Source organism: Opisthocomus hoazin, chromosome 9 (genome assembly GCF_030867145.1).
Source record: "Opisthocomus hoazin isolate bOpiHoa1 chromosome 9, bOpiHoa1.hap1, whole genome shotgun sequence".
Classification (NCBI taxonomy): domain Eukaryota; kingdom Metazoa; phylum Chordata; class Aves; order Opisthocomiformes; family Opisthocomidae; genus Opisthocomus; species Opisthocomus hoazin.
This window is the reverse complement of record NC_134422.1, coordinates 4697531-4725030: the sequence shown is the minus strand read 5'-3', so window position 1 is coordinate 4725030 and position 27500 is coordinate 4697531. Positions and strand designations below refer to the sequence as shown.

At 44.2% G+C, this 27500-nt stretch overlaps 1 protein-coding gene across 3 annotated transcripts in view; it reads right to left on the bottom strand.

Moving 5' to 3' along the window:
• The window catches only part of ZEB2 (zinc finger E-box binding homeobox 2), a 110209-nt gene that overhangs the window by 4137 nt on the left and 78572 nt on the right, over window positions 1-27500 (bottom strand). For 2 of the 3 annotated variants that reach the window (XM_075429825.1, XM_075429823.1), the window contains 6 exons: window positions 22456-22527; window positions 15359-15547; window positions 14450-14664; window positions 11809-11917; window positions 9024-10993; window positions 6826-7006 (listed from right to left, as the gene is read on the bottom strand). In XM_075429825.1, the coding sequence (XP_075285940.1) occupies window positions 6826-7006; window positions 9024-10993; window positions 11809-11917; window positions 14450-14664; window positions 15359-15547; window positions 22456-22527 (2736 nt within the window). The remainder of the gene's footprint in view (window positions 1-6825; window positions 7007-9023; window positions 10994-11808; window positions 11918-14449; window positions 14665-15358; window positions 15548-22455; window positions 22528-27500) is intronic. The other variant, XM_075429824.1, reaches the window with a different exon arrangement.

Below are 27500 nucleotides of genomic sequence, written 5' to 3'. Positions count from 1 at the left end.
TCTCTTTTTTTCTTTATTTCCCTTTACAGTGAAATTGAAAATTCAGGCTTCACGTACTGAATTATAGCAGTATTGCTTTCATGATCTGTTTCCTAAATATGCATTTCTGCCAATGTAAGTAGTTGGTTAAAAGTCAAGCTTGAAGAAAACTCCGGGCATTGAGCCGTACATGTTCTTTGGCTTTGAACCTCCAGTCTCGAGGGTGTGCTGAATCCGGCGCCGGGAGGCAGCTACCTGCGATTCAGGGCACAAGTTCTGCCACAACGGGGAAATCCCGCAGTCTTAGCTTGGGAGGTTTGAGCACGATGAAGTCACTTACTCGAATAAGCTTCAAATCCCAAAGCGCTCCCGACCTAAGCACGCCTCAAACCCCAGCACTGCTGGAAGAAAACCCTCAGGGGTGAGGTGGGAGGTTTCCCACCGCTACCGACCGTCCGGCTGGATGTACCAGACACGCCTGCTGGCATCCCTGCCTCATCCCAGCTGTCCTGCAGAGCCTGCTTGGGACAACACGCTGCAGTCCCTTTGCTAGTATCTCTGTAGTTGCTAATTTTGTAGCAATTTTATTCCTCATAGACTTTCTCCTTTTCCTTGGCACCTTTTTTGTGTCCTTCTCACTGAACTGCCCACTCAGTCTCAGTCCCTCCCTCTGACTTACTTCTCCCTAACATCAACAAGCCCAGCCCTTGTCTTGTTCCACTTCTCCACAACGCAGCTCCTTCTCCGTTACTTCAGATTTCCTGATTTTTTTGATGCACACGACATTTGATGCCCGCTACGCCCTTCTCACACCACAATAGTGCTCCATGCAGTTGCCCAGCACTTTTCCTCTCCTCAAACAGAAGTCAGCCACCTCCACAGCTTCTCGTCCAGACTTGCCTGCACCCGCCTGTCCCCAAGGCCAGGAGACGTGCTTGTCCCTCAGTCCTTGCCCACTTTCCTCATCCCTTGCACGTGGCGTTCGTTCAATGCTGCACTTCCTGCATATACTACCTGGGGCCTCCCCCCAGCCAGTAAAGAGGTAGCCTGGCAGGGTATCATCCAACATTTTATAAATCAGTATAGAAATGTGAAGATTAAAATACTTCCTATTTTCATATTAATTTGTATTATTACTAAAAACGCTGTACTAGAGCTATTCAGTCTACCACATCCGTATCAAGGGCTCATTTTTGATCTGAGGGAACATGACAGCTTGAGCAAAGTTCTTTGTTCAGACACCACACAACATACCTTAGCAGTGCACAGCATGCAGCTGTTACAACACTAATTGAAATATGTTTTTAAATGTATCGGGTTTCCAAACATTTGCAGAAGAATTATTTTTTTTCCCCCGTGTGCAAAACCTAGTGTTTCAGTCATTTAAAAGGAGTGCTTGATCCCTACAATGCATCAGTAGGCCATAAAAGAAAGCTGAAGTAAGGTGTTTTACACTGGGGATGGGGATAAGTCTACAACTGTAGGGAACCTACAACTGTAAGTGGATGGGGAGAACCTACAGCTGTTGGTGGATGGGGAGAACCTACAGCTGTAGGTGGATGGGGAGAACCTACAACTGTAGGTGGATGGGGAGAACCTACAACTGTAAGTGGATGGGGAGAACCTACAGCTCTAGGTGGATGGGGAGAACCTACAGCTGTAGGGAGTCCTGGCTGCTTTATCTGCTATTTAGCTACCACCCAGTCAGACCATTGTCATGCAGTGCTGTAACATCAGTGGGGTAGAGATGGGTCAAAAGGAAGCAGGTTTGAACATCCCACCCCACAGGTTTTTCCCAGTCTCATCTGAGACAACCTGTGTTGTCCATGGGGGATGGAGCTAAGAGAGAGGGACCCAAGGCAGCACGCATAGGAGGGCTCACGAGGCACTTGTGTGTCGTCAGGCAGATGCATGATGTAGATGCCGCATTTTGCAGTGAAACTAAAGGATAAATCTCAAATATCTAAAGGAAATGTTTGGGTTTTTTATTCCACCATCTGCAAAAAGAAGTTCCCACAGGGGCCTGCGCTCAATGTACAGAGGGGAAATTGTAACTAATCTGTTTGCAAAGTCCCTAAAATTGCAGTTCTGTTAAAACAAAACAACAACAAAAAAATCTGTAACAGTAAGTATCTCTCTGTCTTCCTGGGCTAAAAGCCTTTGACTGAAAAGCTACGTGTTTCCCATTTGCAGTGGTATAAAAGTCGTAAGACGTCAGATCAGAAACTGTCACTGGTCCCAGACTAAATACCACCCATCTTTTGCCTGAGGCAAGCGGGTCTTTTTTCTACGGGAGGGGGCCAAACAGAAATCCCACTCTTTGGAGGAAAGAAGGAAACATTTTTGTGACAGTTTGTTTTTATTTTTTTTCAAGGCGGTTCTTTTGAAGCTGCTTGGGGTTTTGGGTGTTAGATGTTGTCCCAATGGAGATGGATTAGCGGCCAGAGCACAGCGAAGCGGTCAAAGGTGCAAGAGAAATGCAATTTATATATAATTGCCCAAGCTGCACCTGTTCCGTTTTGAATAGGAGACCTTGTCTCCAGAAGAAATTTCAGAAGCATAGAATATATCCTTCTTTTTGTTTTTTCTCTATTTGAGTGTAAAATGGGGAATTCTACACTTGTATCAGAGTAAAGCAAGAAAAAATAACCTTTAAATAGCATGTAAATTTTTTATGAATCAAGCTCTAAATAAAGAAAACTCCTGAGCTGGGAATTCAAAATACTAGCCAGAGAGAGCTGATTTGCTACCAGGCTCAAGAACAATATTTAGTTTACAGAATCAATCTGGAAATAAAACTAGTGCTTGCATCAGCATGAAAGCTACAAAAATAAAAAAGAGGTCTTAATAAAATATACAGTGGAAAAGGAAAGGATGAAAGCACTAGCACAGCTATGAGGCCCTCGGCAGCCCACACAAGTAATAAAATAGAATATGATGTAATATAGAACAACAATGAAAGGATTTCAAATTTCTAGGTAGGATTCTGAGAAACCGTTTCCAGCTTTTGTTGCAGAGCAGGCACGCCGCGAGTTTCCTGGTGAAGCTACAATAAATCTGGTGTGGAGCAGACATGGGCGTTGACAACAGCAGAACAAACGTGAACCTTCACCTGACTCCTGAATCAGCCCAAGGCAGCGCTGGTGACAAGGGGGGGGGGGGCTGGGTTGCTACCCACGATATTTCTCTTTTTCTCGGTGCTCCAGTCCTTTTGCTCTCCTGCTCCCTCACCCACTACCGCTTTCCCTCCTTGCCTGCAAAGCAAAGATTTTTTTGTTCACCCAATGGCACCGATGCTTTGCCACGAAGGCAACCGTCGTCTTCACCTTTGGTAAGGAAAGCGTCATGAACCTTGTGCTAGGCAGCTTGGAGAAGTCTGAGATTAGACACATGCAAACGAAGCAGTAGCTGCTCAACTAATTTCAGCCTGCCCAAAGTTAGGATGAGTTCTGAAGACTTCACCAGGGAATAATGTGAGGCTGAATTCCTGTGTTACCTGCCATGCTCTGCACCTGAATTACAGTGCTGCATCCTCTGATTCTAAACAAATAGGACCTGGTGAAGCTCAGACTCGAAAATAGACACGTAACTTCTCTTAAAATTAAACAGCATCCCAAAACTAACTTGGCAGATTTGGTCCTGCAGCAAGCAGTGGCCTCTACACTGAGTTTCAGAGCAGCCAGAACCAATGCGATTCACTCGTTGCAGTAATGCAGTAAATTTTCCTTCTCCACATGAAGCTAGAAGCTATTGCAAAATACTGCTAACACTGCATAAATAAAAAAACATGGATTGTGAAATTTGGGCCCCTTTTTCTGCTGTGCTCAAGCTGTGGGAGGCACGGCATACAGAGGTAATCACAGAGATCCTTAATCTGCCGCTGCACGGTCCTACCAAAAGTTCTTGGGTTGACACAAAGAACCGGCCAAGTCCCATTCTTCTTCTTTCCCTGGTGGAGAAACTCAGCTCCACCTCAGCAGCTACACCATTCCTGTTTTCTCCTTTGCAATAGCTGGTGTAGCACATGATTAAGGCAGCTTATGTAGATTTACATGTCAATGTTTCTTTTTGCTCCAGATAATTTCTCCGGGGTCAATCTTTAGGTCCTGCAAAGCAAGAACGTGGCCTCTGACTCTTCTAACCCTTGTTCTAGCATTGGTTGCAATAGGTATGTGGACTGTGAGAAGTGGTGTCAAAGAAAAATCTGATTGTGCAAATATCAGAAAAAAAGACCTAAAAAAGCACATAGATATTTTTTTTTTTTGGATAGGAAAAAGGACATCAGTATGAACACCATCCACTATTTGCACTTCTCTGGGAAAGACAGGAAGTGTTCCAACTCCTCCTAAAATATGTTTTTAATGAAGCAACAACGGATTGTGATCAGCTGGTCAGAAAACAGCAACGCACTCAGAAAAGAAGCTTATTTTCTTTTTCAGGTTTCAAAAAGTTGATGATTGAAAAGTCTGGACCTACTCTCGTGATGACCCCAGATGCAGAAGATGGTGTTGCTTTCAATTCGGTTCCTTCCACCGAACACGACCTGCAATTTCGCACCCATGTTTTTAATGCAACTGCAAGCTTTTTCCAAAAACTATCAAATTAATTTGAAATTCACTGAAGATGCATGCTAAGCCATTAGCCAAAGTCCTGGCGCCGCGTGCCTCCTGAAGGCTGTGAATGAGTTATGGAGGCTAGCCCAGCCAAGGTCTTCGGAGCTCCCAACCACCTCCATCTACCGTTAGCACGATGCGCGGAGGCTCCGTGAAAACAAACGCATCCGTAATAATAATTCACACTTTATATGGCGAGTTCCATCGCAGGATTTCAGCCTGTGTGAATGAAGATTTACAACACCCCGGGGAGGCGGGCTGGTATCATTTCCCTCCGTTTCAAAGATGGGCGAAGGTGAGAGAAAGCTGAAGCAACTTGCTGAAATTCGCAGAGGAAGTCTGTGGCGAGGCAGAAGAGAGCTCGGCGCTCGCAGCCCCGGCGCCTGTGCCTTTGCCACAAGACCGTCCTTCCTGTCTCTAAATGCCACGCTCGAGCTCGATGATGTGCTGTAGTTCTAGCGTATTAAATGCGACACCGCGTACAAGTTCTGGATCGTAAGGCTGAGTCCCATAAAACTGATGGACGTGGAGTTGAGAAGCCGAAAGGGACAGAGCAAAGAAGAAGGAGAGAAGTCCCTACGCCGCAGCCGCGTGGTATTTTTCGAGGCAGTAGGTTCCCGTGCTACTGAAGGGCCAGAACATATTTTTGCTTTTACAAACGCAGTTTATTTTGCAAATCAAGGTGATTGCACGCATTTCAGCTTGTCAAATTTTCAGCCTTTCAACCACATGTCTGCCGACCTTATGGACTGCCAACTTTATGGGATTCAACCATATGTCCAGGTCCCGGTATATATGAAGGCCGGTTCTAACATAAGAGCTTTACGGTAGTAGTGTAGTAAACCATAATGTTTGCAGATGGCTGTAATAAAATCGTTCAGGAGAGGAAAGGTGCAGGGACGTAAAGCCTTCAAAGCTTCTTCTACTGAATAAACAATTTGATCTGAGTAATGTAGTGGGAAGCGCATTCTACCAATGAACTCGCTGATCTAGTCCAAAACGTTGCTTTTCATTTTCTTTCCTAATCTCACGTGTATTTTAACTTCCTTTTTGATTTCCCTGTGTGGGATTAGCTTCAAATTTGGAAGAAAAGTATGAGAAGGAAAAATAACAAAGTCAAGAAGGATTTTTTTAAAGGCACAGTCCACTTCTGAATTGTAAATTTTTCATGTGTGAAATGCCAAACGGTTATGTGCGGCCTGGAAGATGTATTAATAGAGAGGTAGAAGTTTTTTACCGTCACCTGGTGAGATTGAAGGATGATGTGACTTGCTTCATTTCCTGAAGCGAGACTCAGCTTTCAAAGTTAAGGAAACTTTCCTCCTGAGTAAGCTTTTTCTAACTCTAGGAAGTCAGAGTTTGGTTTATGTCCTGCCGCACAATAGCTCGCAAGATAATTCACGTTCCCTTCGTCTCACATAACTTGATATCTCTATTATTTAGGGAGCTCCGGTCCCGTTTTCCCCTAACTGAAACCTGCTGAGCCGATGTGTCCCCTCGGAGAGCTCGTGCTTGTCCCGGCTGACAGCGGGGAAGGGAGCGCTGCCTGCGAGGGGAACCACGGCCAGCGTAGGTGTGATGGAGGGTCTTTTTCAAACCAAAATATTTTTTAAGCTGACAATCCGCGGTGAGCTTTGGCAAGCTTCCCTGAACTAGACAGAAATCAGTTCCTACTCAGGAAAGAAGGAAACCTTCCCTGGCCATTAACTGAGAAATGAAAAAGCGAGAGGAACCCCTGCGAGCTGTTTGCTTTCAGATAACTCGGCCAGAGCCAGCTCTTGCGCCGCTAACGTCAGTGGGAGTTTTTCTGTTGGATTGAATGGTGCGAGGTCAGATAGTGTCTAAGAAACGAGAAATACGCTGTCACTCCTCCTTCCCCTGCCAGACTTTGAGCTGACCGAGCTGCGCACCTTTCTGGGTGCTGGGTCCTGCCTTATTTGAAGAGGGCTCATCCTGCAAGATGGCGAGTGCCACGATTGCCACCACCCTCAACATGAAATAAGTTCACCTAGCACCTGCTGAGATCCACCCCGTCACACCCAACAGTCCTTTCCCCACCAATAACCATTATAAAAAAATTAAAAGATAATTTCAACTGAGCAAAAGATTCTTTCTTCCCTGTTGAAAGCCTCAGCACCTGCCGAACCGTTCATTGCACAAGTGCACCCATGAAACCCTGAGAAGAGCGCAGCACGGACCTCAGCCCTCCCCCGGGTGCGCGCGGCCGCCCTACCTGTGTGCTCATATTTGTGTCGCAGCAGGGAACTGCTCTTCTGGAATGTCTTGTCACATAAGTCACACGCGTACATGCCACTTTCCGTCTTCTTGATCTTCTTTCGGGACAGACAGGAGTCAGAGTCCGTCATGTCGTCGAGGCCGGACATGTAGTCTGGGGTTCCATCAAGCAATTCTCCCTGCGAGGGAACCACCCGTCAGCGAGACCCGCTTCCAGCACTGCTCCTTCCCACGCAGGAACCAACCGCCCCAGCAGAGTTTAAATCATGTCTGCTTAGGGTGGATGTCCCTCTTAGCTTAGGAACCCGTTGGTAATGAAACTACAGCTGATGGGAACGGTGGAAATAATGGGGAGCCTCCTACTTCTCTGCCTTCAACCAACTTTCTGGTTTTGAGCGCTCTACAATAATACGATTTACACCCGCAGACAGTATTTATCACACTGGCACCAAATATTTTCGAGGAGTGGAAGTTGCAAAGAGGAGGCTCTTCATGGATGGCAAAGGGTTTTGTAATATTTTACAAGGGTGCGTGTAAGCAACAGCTGAGAGATCATTCCTTTCAAAACACTGAAGCTTGGATATATTCTGTATCTGTAGAAAGGTTTTAATTGAATTTTATATTTAGGTACAAATGTTATTATTATGCAATCCATTTAAATGTATGTCTCCCGACTAAAGGCCTCAAGCTATATTTTTATATTTAATTTTGTAATTTGAAATAGGGAATATTAATAACACTTTTTATCAATGTTCTATCTATGTTAAAACAGCCTTCAGCATTAAGCAATAATGAATGTGGATCAGTAAATTATTAAATTTCTTGATATTTATTTTGTCTTGATCCAAAGAGAGTGCAAACTTGCATGATAACATACATTTCCATTTGCTATCACACAGTTCGGTTTTCTTAGACTAGGTTTGCACTAATTAATATTAGAGAAGATTAAATAGGCTTAAATACATTTACAAAGAGGGCAGATGTACTGTAAATTGGAATAGTGGAACAGCTGTTATGGAGGTGCAGTGCTATTTATGCTCCTATTGTGCAAAGAGGGATTACAGCCTGTAATGTAAAACCATACCTGATTTTCACATTTGAAACTATAAAACATTTACTAGTCAGTAAAATTACTAATAGACCGTAATAGGACATAGGGGAACATGCGCAAATGTAAAAAAAAAATTATTAATCTATAATCAGTTAATCTCATTTAACTAAACTCTGTACATTATATCTGAATACACCCAGGAAAAAGCTATAAAAGCGTGCGACTTCTGTAGGGCGGCTCTTTGCTGTAGGCGTGCAAGCGGCGAAATCCTTCACTGCTCACGTATTGACTCTGGGACGACCTGAGAAAAGGATTAAAGGTTGTACCCAGGCATGAAGAAGTGCTGACCCGGATTACGCGTCCGGGGAAGGACTTTGTCTGAGATTAAGGGCCCTAGCTGCTACGTCTCCAAATAATTTTCTTTAATCTCTGGGTTTTTTCAAAGCTGTTCCAGATGACTGGCAGGATTAGAGGACTGGTAATCTGGGAAGGGCAGCAGGTGGGTGAAGGAAGGGGCTATGGTGAAGCAACGCGCCAACGTTTCTCATCCCCCACACATCTGTGAGAAGAGAGAACGTCTTTCCCAGGCACGGTGGGTGAACACCCCCCCAAAAAACGCGGAGAAAAAGCTTTGAGGGCTTGCAATGGGATAGAACTGCTACGAGGCCATAAGGACCTCTGCTTAGAGCGATCCAGCTTTGTGTCCAAGCATGGGGGTGATTCCCAAGAGCTGTCCCGCTGCTCCTTTCCCCCATGGTGAAATGTAGCTATGCCCTGCAGAGGTCGGTTTTCCTACAGAGTGTCCCTTTTTTTTTCTGCAGAACAGGATTTTTCACGGACGTTATTCTTATTATTTAGACATAATTCTGATAAGAAACGACTGAGCTCTCAACAGAATAAAACCATAAGCATTATGCCTATTCAAAGGTATTGATGCTGCTTACGAATCCAAGTAGAGGTACTCTCAAGGCAATTGCAGTTTGTTTTCCTACCTCACTGCATTTTTACAAGTTCAGACTAAAATAAACTCTGCTAATTTCGTTGGGAATGTTGAATATAGCTTTAGGCTTTTTTCTTCTGGCAGAGGAAATATCACAAAATACTAAATTCTAGCCTTTCGAAAGAAAATGGTTGCAAGAAGTTACCTGAAATCCTTGTTTCCGCTGGTACTTTCTCCTTTGCTGCATATCGGCAAAAGTAGCTGCTCCAGTTGGGTAAGTATAGGCCATATGTGGTAGGAAGCTCATCTGATCTAGTCCTGGGTATGGTCGCAGCCCAGGAATACTGGTCTGGACTGGTGGCATAAAAGTGGCTGGGGGAAATGCGCTCTGTGGTGGAAGTGTTGTGTATAAAGGTTTGGCACTAAATGGGTTCATACCAAATACTGGGTTAGTGCTTTTATCCAGATTATTTGAATTAGAAAACTCCTTCTTGATAAAAGTCAAGTTCAGTGGCTCATCTGAGTTTTCAGATGATGAAGAAACACTGTTGTGTTCTAAATTTACACTATTAGATTTTGTTTTGTTCTTTGTGGCTATAATACTTTTGGGTTCCTTCATTTGTTTTGGTAAAGACAAGTCCAAAGGCTCAGCCTGAAGCTCCTCAGAGGAGAAGCTGTTTGGAGTGTAAGAACTACTGTGGGAGTTTTTAGAAGACGTGGAAGAAAGATTTAAAGGAGAAGGAGTATTGCTCCTGGAGTGGTCCAATTTATCGACTGGTTTAATATTGGTAAAATGAGGAGGTTTTGTTAGCCTGAGAGGAGTATCACAATTAGTAACACTGTTATGAAGTTCAGCTATAGATGGTGAAGTTATAGAGTCCACAGGCTTTATTGGAGATCTGGCTGACAAAGAGTCTTTAGTGGGAGTGTTGTTGGTGGCAGCCAGCGCCACCTTGGCACTGGCCCTTTCCAGTGATGGTGACCTGGAACTTGAATACTGGTAGACTTTTCTTTGTTCGAACCATTCCTTCACAAATTCCTGAGGAAGGCCAACAGCAATGGAAATTTTCAGTAGTTCATCGGAGTTGGGTTCCATGTTCATAGCATAATATGCTTTAAGTACAGACATGTGGTCCTTGTATGGGTTGATGGGGCTAGTCATTCCTTTCTCAGAAAGTACTGATGACAGCAAGAGGGTTTGCTTATCAAACACTCCAGGTTTGTTGGGAACCATGTTCTCGTGAGGCTGAAGGACTGCCTTGATTTCTTCGTTCATTTTACACAGGTAACGCTCATGCTGATGCAACGGAATGGGACCAGGAAAGCTTTCTTTACAGAACTGGCATGAAAATGGAGTGGATACGTTGTGGTTCTCTATCATCTTGTCTTCAGTTACCAAGTCTATTAGGGTTCGCAGCTTCTCTTTTTTAATGTTATTGAGCTGCCTCCTGGAGTCTGTGGTTAAGCTCTGGAGGCAAGCTTTGGCTTCATTGACTTTCTCTAATGTATAGTCAATTATACTTTTAGTGGCACCATTATGACTTACTACTGGAAGACCCACGGGGGGAATACTGGGGGAGGTAACTCCTTGTTCCTCGGCTTGAGAGCAGGAATCCTTCATGTGGTAAACCTTCAACTTGGAGATCTCTTCAGCCTTGCAGTCCATTTTCTGCCTGGAAACCGTGTTGTCCACAATCTGTAGGACCTTCTGCACCTCACTTAAATTGCTGCCTACCGCAGGAAACCCAAGCAACGGTGCTTCCATCCCTACACCTAAGTGCTGCATTGGACTTTGAGCAGAAGCGTGAACTCCTAAGGGGCTGGTTGCTCCAAGTCCGCCATTCATAAAAGGACTAGTTGCACTAAACCCATGTGAGGCCATAAGAACCTTATATTCATTGAAATCTAGTGGTTCTGTTTTAATTTTCAGTAGGCCTGTTTGTTCAGACATACTAAGTGGTTTGCCATTCTCCAGCTTGTTTCTCAGCTGCGTAATGGCTGAATTAGTAGGAGAGGAAGATACAGAATTAGGAGAAGAACCCGTCTTGATGTTGTTTCTCATTCTGCCATTTACAGAAATTAAACCAATACACTTCTTGCTGCTGATGTGCGAACTGTAGGAGCCAGAATGGGAGAAACGTTTCTTGCAGTTTGGACACTCATATGGTTTTTCACCTAAAATGATAATTAAAACCAAATGTTAATTATCATTGCTGCCGCTATAGTTGCAAGCGATCACATTTGACACCCGACTCATCATCTGTGTATCCACTGATTAGTAGTGAGGAAAATATTAATTCTATGAACACGGCCACCCCGCCACTGCTTTACCCTCCTCTTTCTACGGGTCCTGAGGTCGGTTTGGACCCACGATCTCCAGCCAACAACAGCCGCCAAGGTGTGAGATTGGCTCCAGCCTGACTGTTGCAAGTCACAGGTAAGGACCCTATGGCGAAGGGAGTCAAATCAAATCCAGATTGTTCAAATTTGATTTGTTTATTTTTTTTTTCATCGCCAGAAAAGGAATTTTCGCTGGAAATGAGTGTGGTATGAGAAACTGAGTCCTGACATTGTCATTCCGAGTGCTGCGTCAAGCAGGAGACCCCAAACGCACAAGTCGCTGAATAGGAGACGCTTTGTGCTTGCTCGTTATCTGAGGGCATGATCTGTATTTCACTTGGGGGTCTTTTTGTTACGGAAAATGTAACGGACTCTTCAGGGTCCGACCGCACAGAAATGAGTGAACACCGAACTCCAACTGCCGAACAAATAATCTATATTATTTGCAGGAAGCTTTACTATTTCCAAATCTTTCAACGAGACGGTGGCATTAACAGCATGATAAATGAGGGTGGCTCAGATTTCACTTATGAAATACCTTGGTAGCTCCAAGAAGCCAGAAAGCAGAACTGTGTAAATTTTAAGCAGTCTTTAAAACTCAGCTAATTAAACAAAATGCAAATGAGCGCACCAGCACCTCCGCTACTCACCGCTGTGAATTCGCAGGTGTTCCTTCAGATGGTGTTTATATTTGAAGGCCTTGCCACACTCAGTGCATTTGAACTTGCGATTGCCTGCTCCTTGGGTCAGCATTTGGTGCTGGGAGGGAAAAGGAAAAAAAAAAAAAACAAAAAAGATACCAACATGAATTTTATGCAAGAGAAACCGTGAATTTCTAGGTTAAAAAACAAAAACAAAATTAATGTGGCTCTGAATTTATCAAGCGGACCAAAAGGTCTGCATGTACATTTATTTGTCTCATCAGTGTTGCAATAAAAATCAAAATGTTGGCAGTAAACCGAAACAAATGAGAAAGTACTTTCGCATGAGTATCCGATATTTGCTTTAGAATTATTTCCTAAGTCTCTCATCAGAAATGTGTTGCTTTAAGGTATCTTGCGATGAGAGAAACTGTTTTATAAGAAGATTTGTGGCTCTTAATATTCCTAGCAGATTCTGAACATGTGGGACTCTGCTTGTTTAAAAATTCTGTTGACTGCGTGTGTCGAGAAGACAGAAACACTGTCGTTAGTGGCATTTCGTGTAAGATTTAATTCATTATCAAGCGGAAGAGACTGCATCTTCGGCAGAAGCTGCTGCTGGAGATGTTTTTTAAAATCACAGAGCGGCAGGGAAGACTCCAGCTACCTTTCGTGCCATGTTTTCCCCCGGTGCTCTTCAGAGGGGCGAGGGAAAGTTGAAAGTTAAAAGTGGCAGAAGGATATAATCAGAGGCAGCTGACCTTTTTGCGACGAGCAAGAAAAGCCCCGTGACTTTGAATTTGGAGAGAAAAAAATAAAAGTAAAATTAAAAAAAAATTAATGTTAATAATAATAAAGCAGCTATCCGCTCTGGATGCTCAAAGCAGGAGGTCAGCCTTTTGCAGGCGGCCGCGACACAAAAGCCTCTTGCAGGAGTGGGGAAGGGGGGGGAGAAAAAAGGGGGGGGGGGAGAAAAAGAAAAAAAAAAAAGGCAGCGCCGAAACGGTATGACAACTGCGAGGGTGTGCTGCCTCTTCCCACATTCCTGGCGAGACAGATGGTGTTACATGGGACACAGGGAGGTTTGTTCAAACAGCAGCAACCTTCAAAGATCAAGCAGAGCCCAGCCCGCCGCGCGCCATTGAGGGACCCGCGCTCATATGTTGCTGAGTTGCATAAACAAACAGCAACAGCTGTTTTGTCTCCCCCCATCGCCCTCCGAGGACCGCTATAAACTTTAGTTGTGCCACTGTTAATATGATACAATCATTTTAATTTACTAATTGTAAATGCCACGAGCAAATGAGGGGACTTTTCAACACCAAAGCTACCATTCATAATGCGCCAGGACCAGCGCGCTCTCGCATGTGAAATTTCAGGCGGTTACGACGGATGAATATCCAGGCGGGTTTGGGTTTTTTCCCTCCCCCGCCAGTGTTTTTAGCGATAAAAAGCAAAAAAGAGAACCTTACGGTGGATCAGGTTAGGAAAAATATACACAGGAAAATGCGATTGTCTACCGGAATGAAAGAATAGGAGAAACTACTCTAGAATCATTATACTGATTTAAGATCAAGCAAAAGATGCGATTCTCCCAAAAATGCAAATTGCAAAAATTGCGCAATTAGGAGGTGTGTTTTTGCCTAACTGAATTTACCTTACGCCGAGAAAAACCTACCAAGAGAAATACAGCCGACCACAATTTGCAGGTTCTTTGAGCAAAATAAATACGGCATGAAGCCTTTATAATTTGACCCATTGCACGCATTTATTTGCTTAAGTTTTAACCACGCCACTGGAGTTTGCGTTACAGCCCTCCGCAAGGCGGGTTTTCAGATGTAATTTCTCCGGCCAGGCCAGGAGTAGTTTTTTCTGCTGGTATGTAAAGAGATGGGTGGCAGAGGTCTCTCGCCAGCCTGGTTAGGAGCCCTAGGGAAGCTCAGTCACCTGCTTGAGACACGCAGCGTTTCCTTCAGCGCGGAGCTGGTGTAATATTACACGCATCACATCGAGGGAAAAACGGCTTTGATTTATCTCAGATGCGCTGCCGGGCGATACGAATAATCGCGATGCCGCAGCTCGAGCACATGCATGCGTTAGTGGCACGGCCACAAACGAGAGCCTGCGTGGACCGTAGGAAGAGTTACTCTAAAAATCCGTAATTATGTTTAACAAACGATTATACCAAACACGCATAATTTCACGTGATTGAAAAGGTTACTCAAGAAGTAATGAAAAAATATGAGCGGATCTTTTAGTACGTCTTGGAGCTCCTGTTTGCAACACTGCAAAGTAAAACTAGGTGAAAAATGGAATTAAAATTGCTGAGATGTTTAATAATGTATAATTAAAATGCTACAGTTTCATTCACTTTTTGAGGAACATAAAAACGAAACTAAAGTCAAGTTAAAGTGCAAATAAAATTTCTAAATTAGAAATTAACACACTCATTCGATCGTGAACATAAGACTATTAAATCATATTAGAAGAGACCATCAAAAAATCATTTAGACCTCAATTAAAGCTATTACCATTAAAAGATCTGCATCTTCAAAATGCCATGAAAAATTAATAATGATTGCCAATCAAAGCAATATCGTTTCTCTAAGGGGTTATTACAGAAAGAAATCACTTAAAACCAGCCCCCCACCTGATCTGTCCCTGGCTTGTGTGTCACCATATGCCGCTCGAGCTGGGTGCGGTAGGCAAACGTGTAGTTACAGAGAGGGCACGAGAAGTTCTCCTCGTTCTTCTCGTGGCGGTACTTGATGTGCTCCTTGAGGGACGTCAGGCGCTTGTAGCCCCGGTCGCAGTAGGGGCAGGTCAGCAGTTGGGCGAAGGCATCTGGAGTTCCAGGTGGCAGGTCTGCAACCCCGGCACGGGGAGGGGGAAAGAGGCAGGCCAAAAGGTCAGCGCATCGATGGCAGCTCCTGGGCCCGTTGCCCGGCATGGTATGAGAGGAATCGCTGCAATCTGCTGCCTGGGAGGGAGGGACGGCCCTTCCGACCGGCCGGCCGGCGGGAGGCACCGGCACGCCCGCGGCGGGATCGCAGGACCCGCGACGGAACCCCGCGAGGACGTTACCCACGGGCATCGCTCCTCCCGCGGACCTGGCTGGCTGGGAAGCGAAGGAACACCTTGCCCGATCGATGGGCGATCTGCGTTCCAGCCCCAGCCCGTCACATCACTTACGCCGCGGACCGAATCCTTCCCACTGGCGCTTTTCCGATTAGTTATCGAGGCGTCGGAGAGCGACGGGCCGGCTACCTCGTCCTTCGTTGCATCAGAACTCGATTAAAACTTCCCAAACTCCCAACTAGAGCGGCAGCCTTTCCCCCCTTTAAATTCAGCTCTGCGGTTCACCCGCCAAATAACGCAAATCTGCTGACTAAAAAATCACAATACACTGAAATCACAGCCCTGATCTTCGCTCGTGAAATTCCATTCCGCTGCAGCTGTTCTTCAATTTTTAAGGTAAACACCCAGGCATGCGGTGCATTTATAATTGCAACAGCTGCACGAGGTCAGGATACTGGCTAAAAATGAATTACAGCCTCACCATTTTCTTCTTGCCCGTTGGCCTCCGGAGTGCCAAGGCGAGACAGTTCCTCGGGGGCTTCGGGGTAAATAATGGCCGTGTCGCTGCGCTGCAGGTACTCCGCTATGCTGACCGCATGCCCGTCTCCTTCCTCCAGTTTCCTTTTGGCAAAATATTCCTCAAAGTCCGGCGTGCAGTTTGCGTTCTTCACTAAAACGAGAGAAGGGGAAAAGAAAAGGTGGTTTGGGTGCGTCCTCCCCGAGAGCTCGGGTCGGTTAACATCGCAGGCTGAGCCGGCGTTCCTGCTGGAGCTACAGCTGGGTCCTCGCTCTCATCGGTCTTGCTCCAGCTCCTAATAAAATTAATGCGGGCTTTCCACCAGCGTGAATGGAAGTAACGGCGGGCTGTTAAATTAACAGGAACGCAGGCTCTACGGGGCAGCGGGAGAAGTTTATGAGGCTTGGGTAATGCAGGTAATCCTTCATCTATGGAACCTGAACCTTCAGAGGGCTCCTGGGGGACCCACGGCTGTTGGCATGAACGCGGCTCGACCTGTGGGACTGAGCTCAGCTGCCCCCAGCTCCCCCAGACCCCGAGACCGTCCCCGCATCAGAGGGGGTCGTGGGTAGTGAGGACCACAACCGCTTCTCCTCCATGAGAGGTCCTGCCTCAGTCTGCTCTTCCATGGCGGGCATGAGAAAAGAATTGCTCACTACATCTTCCTTTTATTTTTTTTTTCTCCCTGAAAAATTAACTTACAGTGGGAGAACAGGTTGGTTTAAAAAATGCATTGCTTCATAGATCTCTGCAAATGTTTTAGAACCACATGTTTTAGACCGTAACAGGGATACCGAGCCTAAAACCACTTTTACAGTCTGTACGAGAGCTTTCCTGATTTCCTTAAATGTAAACCCAATTTTTTATTGTCCATGCAACGTCCATGCAACATAATATATGCTCAACCACAAAACATCCTGTTACTGAAAATATGCTTTTCTCCTCCAGGTATGAACACTGCATATAGGAAAGATTCTAAAACTCTGTGAGCTTATAGACAAATATTAATATAATTATACCAGGAAGAAAAAGGAGCAGATCATTTTCTTTCTCTGATTTCTTTTTTTTTATTAACAAGTCTTGGAAGACACAGTTGGTGGCAGGGAATTAAAGATACTTGTTTTTAACTGACCGTAAATGAAAAGAACAGCTTATGATTGATTACACTTTTAATGTATTTCTCCCTAGGTGAAATAAGAAAATGAGGCAACGCCATAAACTGTTCTACAGTTCATGTAAAAGTAAAATATGAAATGGCGCTATTCTGCACTCACTGACGCCAGGGAGAAAGATGGAGTAAACTCATGGAAATCAAAGGGGCTATGGCCCTACAGGGTTGTACTGGTTTATAATCACTGGAAACAAGAGACCAACCAGCTCCTCCGTGTTCAGAAATGGGTAAACGCCTTGCCTCAGTTTCCTACAAGAACGCAAGGTGATGCTGGCAGTCGAAAAGGAGACTGACTGGGGCATAACTGGAAACCTGAAAGCACCTGATCTGAAGCCCTGATTTCCCCACCATCGGTAAAAATAGATATTCAGCTATGCAAACAAACCTCATCCCTTTAGCCGATAAAATCAAATCCTCCGGCGGAGACAAATATGCCCTATTTTTCGTGTGAGCTGAGCAGCTTCTCAACCGTTCTGCGGCATTTTAGTGACAGTGACCAAATGGCACAGGTCACGGGACCCTGTTTGTGGAAGGAAACTTTTGTTCCTATCACAGCGGTTTTGTAGGGAATCGCTGCAACACCACAGTGCTCCTCCCTCGGTCCTTCTGTAGCTCCTGTTATCATTTGTTACTAGCAAGAGAAACAATACCTCCTGGTTTCCCCCCCCCCCCCGAAAAGCAAATTCTAGAGAAGGGGAGGATGAGTATGGAGAACAAGACGAAGTACCTTACCTCCATTTTGTTGCTGTGAGAGGAATACAACAAAATGGTGGTCACTGAAGTACACCTTACGCACCAAAAGCATCACACTTTGTTTTTGACTTTGTTTTTATCAGAACAAAGCTGAGGCATTACTTTTTGCATTGGATACCTGACTTTTCATTCCTTTGCTATGCCCAGATCTTCCAACTGTTGCAAGATCAGCCACCCTCCGCCTTAACGTTACCCCATCTCTTGGTTTAGCAGTAGATCCAAGGAAAACAAGTTTATTTCTTGCCAGGTTCAGGCCGTGACCCAGTAAACACTACTGGTGAAGCAGGGAAAGAGACCTTTTCTCCGGAGAGGAGATATGGGAGCGGGAAGGGGAAAGGTTGGGATGGCTCCAAGGGATGGCTCCATGTGTCCTTCTCCTCCTCCAGGCAGGCTGGGGGGTTTCAGAGCTTGCAACTGCATTTAAAGGACGGGGATTTAAGCCACCGAGCAAGGCCTGAGTTAATATTAGGAGCTTCTGTCCCAAACTCGAACCCAAATGAGGTTCTTTCTTCCCGGCCCCCAAGTCTATCTGGAGACTGATCCAACAGGCTGTGGAGGACTGTTGCGATATTACTGGCCTTGGCTTCCTAATTCTCTGGATTATTTAGCTTCTGTGTCTCTTCATGCAAGCCAGAAGCTAAAGCAAATGTTTCTGTCTACATTATAAACCCCTAAAAACAAGGGGATTTAGTGGAAAAGCTGGCAGATCCATAACTGAAACAATACAACCGGCGCTGCAACGCTGCAGATTAACATAAATAACGAAAGGTGACCATGTGGGTCTGGTTTCACAGATATCACAGATATCACAGAATGTTAGGGGTTGGAAGGGACCTCTGTGGGTCGCCCAGTCCAACCGTCCTGCTGAAGCAGGGTCACCCAGAGCAGGCTGCACAGGACCGCGTCCAGGCCGGTCTTGAATATCTCCAGAGAAGGAGACTCCACAACTTCCCTGGGCAGCCTGTTCCAGTGCTCCGTCGCCCTCAGAGGGAAGAAGTTCTTCCTCATGTTCAGACGGAACTTCCTCTGCTTCAGTTTGTGCCCATTGCCCCTTGTCCTGTCGCTGGGCACCACTGGAAAGAGTCTGGCCCCGTCCTCCTGACCCCCACCCTGCAGATATTTCTAGGCATTTCTAAGGTCCCCTCTCAGCCTTTTCTTCAGGCTGAACAAGCCCAGCTCCCTCAGCCTTTCCTTGTAGGAGAGATGCTCCAGTCCCCTCATCATCCTCGTAGCGCTCTGCTGGAGTAGCTCCTCATCTTTCTTGAACTGGGGAGCCTAGCACTGGACACAGTACTCCAGATGGTTTCTCACCAGCGATGTTACTGACAATTCGGACATGGCTGGAAGCTCACCTAGTGTTACTGAAAAGACTCATCTGATAACCGTTGGTTTCTTTCTTGATTTCTGGGGGGAAGGCTTGCTTCCCCCCCTTCCTGCGCCCTAATTTGTTTTCCATGCAGAAAGTCATGTTCCCGGATTCCTCATGGGCTAATGCTGCACACGCATTGCACATCCCCTCCTGCGAGGCAAGAACTTCAGCGAGATCTACAGCGGGTGTCCTCACCAAAGAAGGCTTTTTTTAATTAATTATTGGAGTCTGGAGAGCAGAAATATTTTCAGCTCCAAAAGCTGATGTGGCCGTGTCACATAAAAATAAAACGCATGAAGGAAAGCTATCTTTGGAGGCATTTAGGACCTTTCAAGATAAAGTGAGCGAGAGGTTCAAGGAGCTTGGGAGACCAGTTATTTTGTGTGGGAACTCGTCCTGCGAGATGGTGATAGCTGCCCTTAATCGCAAACACAGCTAATAAAACCACAGCCTTCATTAGCCAGGAAGTGAGAGGCCCCCATTGGTACACACAGATTACAGCCTGAAAACGGCCTGTCCTCCAACCTGCCAAGTTTTACTTCTGTTTTCCTCCCCCGCCCCCCCCGAAGGGTTTTTTTTTCCCTTTCTTGAAATTATGTTAAGAGATCTTTACTTGAAGCTTGTCAGACATTAGGAACTGAAACCAGGAATTTTTATTTTCTGTTTGTTTACAGGGAATTTGTTAATCTATTTTCTGCAAGCATCCCAGTTGTAATAACCGTAACAGGTAAAATAAAATAAACCATAGGTATTTATTCATTTATGCTTTAAAAACCCTTTCTGCAAAGCATCATTTCACCAAGTAACCATTTCAGAAATCCCCAGAAATATTTACAAATTAATTTAGCAGGACCAAAGACTAAAATTTTCACTTTAATGGTCAATTTTGCTTTTCTACTATTAAGCCTCCATGACTCATTATAAAAGTGCAGTTGATTAATGTACGGATAACAAGATTTCTTTTTCAAGTACCACTAGGAAGTGGCCATTCTGACAATAGCAGAATAATTTAATAATGGAGACTTTTTCTTTTAGTTTTCTTTCTCTATTAATGACGTTCTGCAGTGAATTTGATGCTAAAAATACAGTGTGGTTGTTGCATGCACCTACAGCAACTTTGCTGATTGGATATATGTGAATGAGTCTGAAGCGGTATCTGCTATCTCTGTGCTCAGCCCAGGTCATGGAGCTCTACAAGATCTGGTGTCAAGAGGGAGAGGTGCATTGTGTGAAATGAGAGAAACCCTCCTGGCCCATCTGGAAGAGCCCTTGTTAATCTGTAGAAAGACCCAAATGGCTTTCTTGGACACCAAAAGGTCACTGTGGTATGCCTTTTGCTGAAGATGGAGTGACTGATCCAACTTCTTTCGTTGGGTCGAGTCTCAGCCTGATCTCAGCTCTTTTATTAAGCATCAGTATTAAATCACCCTAACACCTGCAGGGAAAAAATGAGGCCAGACACTCAAGACAGCCCCAAAGCCTATAGTGAGGCTGAAGAAGAAAACTTTGAACATTTCCCAAACTAGCTAGGAAGGCTCTCCAACGGCTCAGGGTCTGACCTCTTCCCTTGCCTCCCCCAACCATTACCTCAAGTAATGGTTGGGACACCTCAACAGGCGAGCCGGGAGAGCTTTTACTCTGAATGAAGGATGCTGCAGCTCCTAACTGTCACCTGGCATTTCCACTCAAGGTGAAAAGATGGGCAAAGGCATTTAGTTTATCAGCTGACTTCATATGACTAAATAATCTGACGTAGCTCTCAAGCGACTGCGGAGACCGCAGCCGCTTCAGAAACATGTTCTACCCAACCTACCCAGGCGTCAGCCTCCACTGAAGGAGGTGGCTCTGAACTCCTCAGCGATAAAAGATTTGAGTTAAACACTAGCAGAGCACTAGACAACTCGTAATAGTTATCTGAGCAAGCAAAGGGCAGCTGGAGTAAAGAGGAGGCTGGGTCTTCTGCGCAGGACGTTTGGGGAAGGAATTGCCGGGTGCAACACACAGAGCAGCTTTTGCATTTTAAATGCAGAGCACCTAAATGCAAAGCACTCTGAACCACGAGTCTGCAAGCGCACCGAGCTGGGTAGCGTCACCCTTATCTTTTCCCCCAGAAACCTGGTTTCAGAAGAGGCAGGAGACCCCATAGAACCCAAGCAGAGTTAGCGGTGGGGCTGTGCGGGGGCTCGACGGCACCCTGCCCCCAGAGAGATGCCGTGAGGCCAAAGTCGAGCCGGCAGTAAGACCATCAGATATTGGAAGGGAAGAGGCTAAGAGGACATGAAGTCTTCCCCATCGAGCAGACCACATTGCAAGTATGAAAGAGTCAAGGCCTGTTATGGTAAGGAAAATATGTGCAAAGGAAGTCACACGGACTGATAGAGGACCTCAAAGGCTCTGGTAATGGTAATTCAGATAACCATCAAGTCTTACTTCTGAATCAGACATCTCTTAAAGTCCTGTTTCTCCAAGTGCTAAGCACAATTTGTCACTTTATTAACGTCCCCTGGAAATCAAACGGCTTTTAAAATACATTCGTATCCAGTTCTGTATGGCAACATCATTAAGTATACATGTAACGATAAACTGCGCCTTGGTGCCACCCCCCTTTCATGCATAATAAATCTAATGGATGAAAAAAGCAGTGACATGGTTTTATTTTCCTATTATTTTCCCCCTCAAGAATTATCAAGTAAATTTCTTGCGTTACTTAATAAAAGCATCGGGGTTTTATGTGGGTGTTGCCAACATTAGGAAAGTGTGAGTAATGAAATCCTTGCAAGACTGAGGTACCACCTTTTACAGTAATATTTGTAGAGGCCATTACCTATGAACTAAACCTCATAATGGAATGCGTAGAAATGTACTTCTACTAGAGAACTCTTAACCGTGTAAATCAGGGCTGTCTGCAACGTCTCAAATTGTGACAAAACGCAGCAGAAACATGGGGTGATGTGTGGCATTCAGCTGTGCTGAGGATGGAACGGGGCCTTGTGCCTTTTGGAAAGAACATGGTAAACCCCTGAATTCATTTGGATTAGAAAATAGTAACAGAAACCTTTTGCTGTTTTGCTTTGCTACAGAAAAAAAAGGAATTGGCTCAGAGGTGATGCCTGCTAAATATTTCTGTCCCCTTTCTTGTGCCATAAAATGTACTGATTTCTAAGAAGGGAGGAAAGAAAGAGATGTGGAAAGTGGGAAAAAAAAAAAAAAGATTAGCCAGAAACATAATAATCTCATAAATATGCATTTAAAGTGTGTGTGCCTGTGTATCTGTGTAAGGGGTTTGTGTGTGCCTTGCTGAAAAGATGTTTGCAGCCTCTGAAGTAGCTTACTCCCTGCGCCACGCGAATCTGGGGTTGCCAGGAAGGGTGCACCCCATCCTCATTACCAAGCTCTTTGTACAGTCTCTCTCATTAAAAGACCACTGTAGCTTGGCCCAGCTACTTTAAACCAGACGAGGTTCGCCCTCGCTGGGAAAACATCGCCTCACGCTGCTGAAAACCGTTAGCTCCCAAGGAGGCAGTGAAAAGGAGTCAGGGGCTGAAACGTCGCGGGGCACGGGAGAGGCAGCAGGGACTCTTGCCGAGTGAGTCCATCGCTGCACCGGCGTGATCGAACTGGGGGAGAAAATGAAAAACCAGGAGAATGACGTCAACGTTTCCCGCTTGCTAAACTGTAAGCGAGCGAGGAGTTGTTTTGTCGCTTCATGCACAGCTAGTTCTACCTGATAGAGAAGACAAGCCATGCTCGTGTCGTGCAGCGCCTTACCTGTACCGTTGTTTCCAGTGGTCTGAATGGTGGCTTCAGGCCCCATAGTGTCGTAATCTTCCTTCATTTCTTCTGTGAAAGAAGCACGCACACCGTTAGCATTGGCAAGTTATGGAATTGCTTACAGAGCTAGGGAGCAGGGTGCAGTGGCGGGGAAGATCCTGCCTGGGGAAGGAGAGAAAAGGGCTGTGGTGGACCTCCACACGATGGCTTTGTTCTGGCAACTGAAGGGGTTCAGCAGGGCTGGATGGCCGAGCACTTATTGACTTTAAACATGAGAGCGAGTGGTGGAAAACAGAACTGTTTGTTCACAGTAAACGAAGGGCTTTTCCCAATCTCAAACCTAATAAGCAGTCGGGTGACAAAAAGGGATTTTCAAAAAAAAATTTTTTCCGTATTTAAAAGAAATAATCAGTTAACGGCCACCATGAGATCTGTACCTGGAAGAAACTGCAAAGACAAAAGGAAGATACAAGACATCCTTATATCTCTATTTCTATCTATCGTCACACAGCTCTTCTGAGCTGTCGTCGTCGTTTTAACCTCATTTAAGTGCAGCATGCATTAATATCATGTGGTGCAGAAAAGTGACAAACTTTTCAACTGTGGGCAGCCCCTCTCTCTGCCCGTACGACTTGTCTCCTCTGCACGCTGACAAAGTCTGCCTTGATGGCCAAAAATCGGGCGAATTCATGTGCGAAACTGAGCGTGATATACGCAGCATTATTTATTATGTATTTATCATGGATCCATTTCCTTTCCATGAAACTGGGGCTTCGGAGGGTGTTAAAACATCGTTTTGAAGAGGCTGGCTGCAGCTCCATCGCTGGGGAGAACGCTGATTTCCACAGACGTTTCAGCCTGCCTCGGAGTGCCTGTCAAACTTGGTTTCTTGCTGCTAATTTGTTAGCTCGGGTGCAACAGGTATTCGCACATACAGCCTGGTTAGGGTTTAACCCTCCAAAGGGTTTTCACAGGCAAAAATAAACATACACGGCGTTTCTTTCTCGCCTTTCCAGCTTCTCCTAAATGCCAGCCTTTCTTTATCTGAGGACATGCACAAACATACAATCTTTTTTTTTTTAAGTGAGAGAATTTAGTGTTTGAGATTTAAGTGAAAGATCTGCGTTAGTCTTTCACTTTGCTGCACTTGTAAGAAATAAAATGTCAGCGGGCACCCAGAAGTGGTTCAACAATGACCAAAAAAAGGAAAAAAACAAAAAAAAAAAAGAGAATTTCCCAGAAACGAAGACAAGTCGATGGTGATTCAGGAAGATGGATGCTGCTCGGCCGATCAAGTGATAGACTGGCAAGAAGATCAAAGCCCGCTATTAAAATCTTATTGATACACGAAGCATTAAAATTCTTATAACTGTTTTTTTGTGAGAAAGATTTTGATGAGGACAGAAACTGGCCCAGTATTTATCCATTTCCATGACAATGATTTGACTGAAGATAGGGGAATAATATCAACAGAGCACATTCTCGGCTCGTTCCTAAATTTGTAATCTTGTAGTATTCTTCAGATGTCACATTCTACAAGTAATTAGTTGGTAGAATAACAGGTTCTAATTGTATCATTCTAATCAAAACTAAAGCACAGAATGACTTAATTCAGAGCTTTACAACCGGCGTACAATACTGTGGTATAAATATACATGTTTATGGCTTTGAAGCTTAAAAAAAAAAGAAAAATTAATGAAAGCTCTTAAGTTAAAATATGCAGGTACAAACAGATGCTAAATTTGTACAAAAGCATAGAATATGCAGACCAGATGAAAAATATTTGTTTAAACTGTAGAGCAGACAAGCCAGCCTTGATTCTTTTCCCAGATCTGGCATTCTGCCTCTCTAAGGATCATTTTCACGGGGATATCTTGCGTCCAAAACGTTTAGGAGTTCAATATGTATTAATAAAGTGCTGTCAATTATGATAATTGATCTGCTGGGCCGGCCTCACATCTGATATTTTTATTGCAGCCTACCAGAAATTTTAATCAAGGTACAGTATTTCTGAGAAGTTCAGCCTCAGATATAAATATCGTTATTGTGATTTTCTTCCTTGATCATCTCATGTGATTTCTGGTAGTAAGGAGTCACAAGTATCAGAAGTTTTCCATCTGAGGGCACGTCTACCCAGTCAGCAAGGGGAAAACAGTTAACAGCTTTTTTTTTTTTTTTTTTTTTGCATAATAGTGGTAATGTTCAAGATTTCTGCTGCACTTCCTTCCTCATTGTCATTTGCTTCTGTGGCAAAGAGAAGTTACAGTGTCTAGTCGCTTCCCAAAAATTATTAAACGCTCGCGAAGGCTCTGCGCTGCTTCTCACTTTGTGCGGGTCACAGGAGTGCACACTGCAATTTTTCATGTAGATTTTAATTCTCGTTTAGCTGACGGTTGCACAATTTATCCTTTAGCATTGCGACACTCGGCCGGCGTGACTCTGCTTTAGCTAAACCTACCCTCTTCCTAAAATCTGTGACCCTGCATTACACTTTCTGCCTTTGGAAAAATATATATATCCTTGGCTTTTTTCTTCCCCTCAGCATTAATTTACTAAAATATAAGCTACGGATATGCAGGGCTGCTTCTGTATTTGGAGAGCGAAGCTCCCGGGTGCTGTACCCAGGCGAGGAAAAGCAGGACAGTCCCCTGCGCGCGCAGATGCAGCAGAGGAGCCACAACCACGCGCTCCGCATTTATTTAATCTGAATGGGGCGTAAGTGGGGGCTCTGCTGGTTTATTTTTCGGAGAGCACCTAACTATTCAGAGCACATCTGACCAAATGTAAGATGTCTGTCTAAAACCACACACTGTATTTATTTTGAAAACACTTGTAAAAGTTTGCATTTTCCAGCCACCCTTGGGATAAAGGTTTGTAAAAATAAAGAGCACTTTCTTCCCTCGGATGAAGAATCCTTGAATAAGCAGAAAGAGGCCAAGATGCAGGTGATTTATTTAAGTCTGTGTCAATGATAATGATGTCATGGTTTCCAGCACACTGTGTCCACCCCATTGTGGGACGAAAGAATGTCAAGGACAATTCCAAACACAAAACTTTGATTGTGCTGGAACCGGAAAGGCACAGTAAGAACTCCACTGCGCTCTTCAGTTCAAAACCTGCATCCTGCAGACAAACTACAGAAAGCATGGGAGAAAGAGCAAAGGAGAGGGGGCTTATCTCAGAGTAAAGCTATGTGCTGAGGTACTAGGGTAGACAGTCAGGCACCAGGGATAAAACACCGCTGAAGAAAACAGCACCCGAATTAGAATTATTGTCTATATTGTGTGTTTTGAACAATAAATAAGAAAAATATTTTATCAGAAGAAAAATGTGTTATCTAAGAGTCAGGATAAACAATGAGTAGCTTTTTAAGACCAATCTCTTTTCATTAGACATCAAGGCACCACATCAGAGCACTTTTAGAACAATAAAAAAAAAACACACAGTAAATCATGACCAATCATTAGAACTAGACAGGTAATAGCCGAGTAACTTTCTTGGACTGTCTAACTAGAAGGGCTAAATAGGATTAGGGATTTACATTTTATTTAATTATTGTAAGACTAGAACGCTGGTTTATTTACCATAAAGGTGAGGGCAGAGGAACAGCCTGTTCTTTTGCGCTGCAGGCCTCATTAACTACAGGTGATCAAAAGACTCCAGAAAGCATTCTTGCAGATTATTATATTTAAAACGTCGAGAATTATGTTCCTTCCCCTGCGCAGAATCCTGCTGCCGGCATGAAACGTAGAACCAAAACTCCACTGGTTTTGATCATTTGTGACTATTGATCCTAATTTTAAAAAGCAAACTTTTCAGAAGTTTGGGCTCGTACATTTGTTACGTCGTTATTAATTATTCCTTTAAGGGTGGAAATTCTAGTAATTGGTCCTTACCCTTGATTTCTAGATATTAAAATTTAAAGCATCAGAACATTCATTCTTATAGCCCTGCATATCTAGTTCATTAACAAATATGAATAGCTAACACCAGCTCATTTAAATAGTATGTCTTACATGAGTTCTCGCTACACTCTGTTTCTGTCACACTGCTCCCAAGAATCATTGGCTCTTATTATACATGTAAATGGCTATCATAAAAATAAAAATTTCATTTAAGATTGTTAATGACTTCTGCAGCAGTCAGACTTCCTTTAATGATCATCCTCTGCCCCTAATTAAACGTATTTATCTTTCAAGCATCTTTGGCTGAGTTCTCCCTCATAGTTGAAAATCTAAAACCTTAAGTCTTAATGGATATTGCAATAAATGTTTATGTTATAAAATATTATGGAATCGCAAGGATTCTAGCAACCCTTAACCAAGAAAACATCTGAAGCTGTGAGAGCACAAACTTGTACTTTGCAGGAAAAGGGAAAAAAAAAAAATAATAAAGGTCTTTGTTGCAGTCAGGTTAACACACTGCATCTTTTTTCAAGGCAGTGTCTCTTCTAGCAACGCTGGTGTGTGTTTTTATATATATATGAATATAAAACCCCCCACTATTATCTGAAATGCTAATGTTGAGTAAAGATAAAATCACTTCCTGCTTCTTTTCCTTTATTTTGCTCATCTCTTGTCAAGCCAGCGTTGTTTGCTTTGATGCTCAGAGACTAAGGTGCAGTTTTAAGAACAATGTTTCTAATACTTTGAAAGAGGCAAGGGAGAAAAATCCATCCCTGCAAAACTCTGTGGACAGCCTGGTCCAATTCGGACCAGATCTTTAGCTGGAGGAAATCAATGCTGGTCCAATGGCTGCAACTGCACTGCTCCTATTTCCATCCGCTGAACATTCCACCCATTATCTTTCTGAACTAGTGGGCAGATAAACTTTATGGAAAGAATGCAAATTCTCTTTCTTGGTAGCATTTTCACACTTGAATGCTCCTCTGGCGCGTGTAGATTTTTAGATCAGGGGTTTCCATTTGCACAATGTCGAACACAAAGTTTCAGTTCTAGCATAATTTCCCTTGTTTTCATTGTAGTTGGCCTACGCTCCTGCTTACTTCCCTGGAGAATCCCACTAAACAGTGGGAATCATTA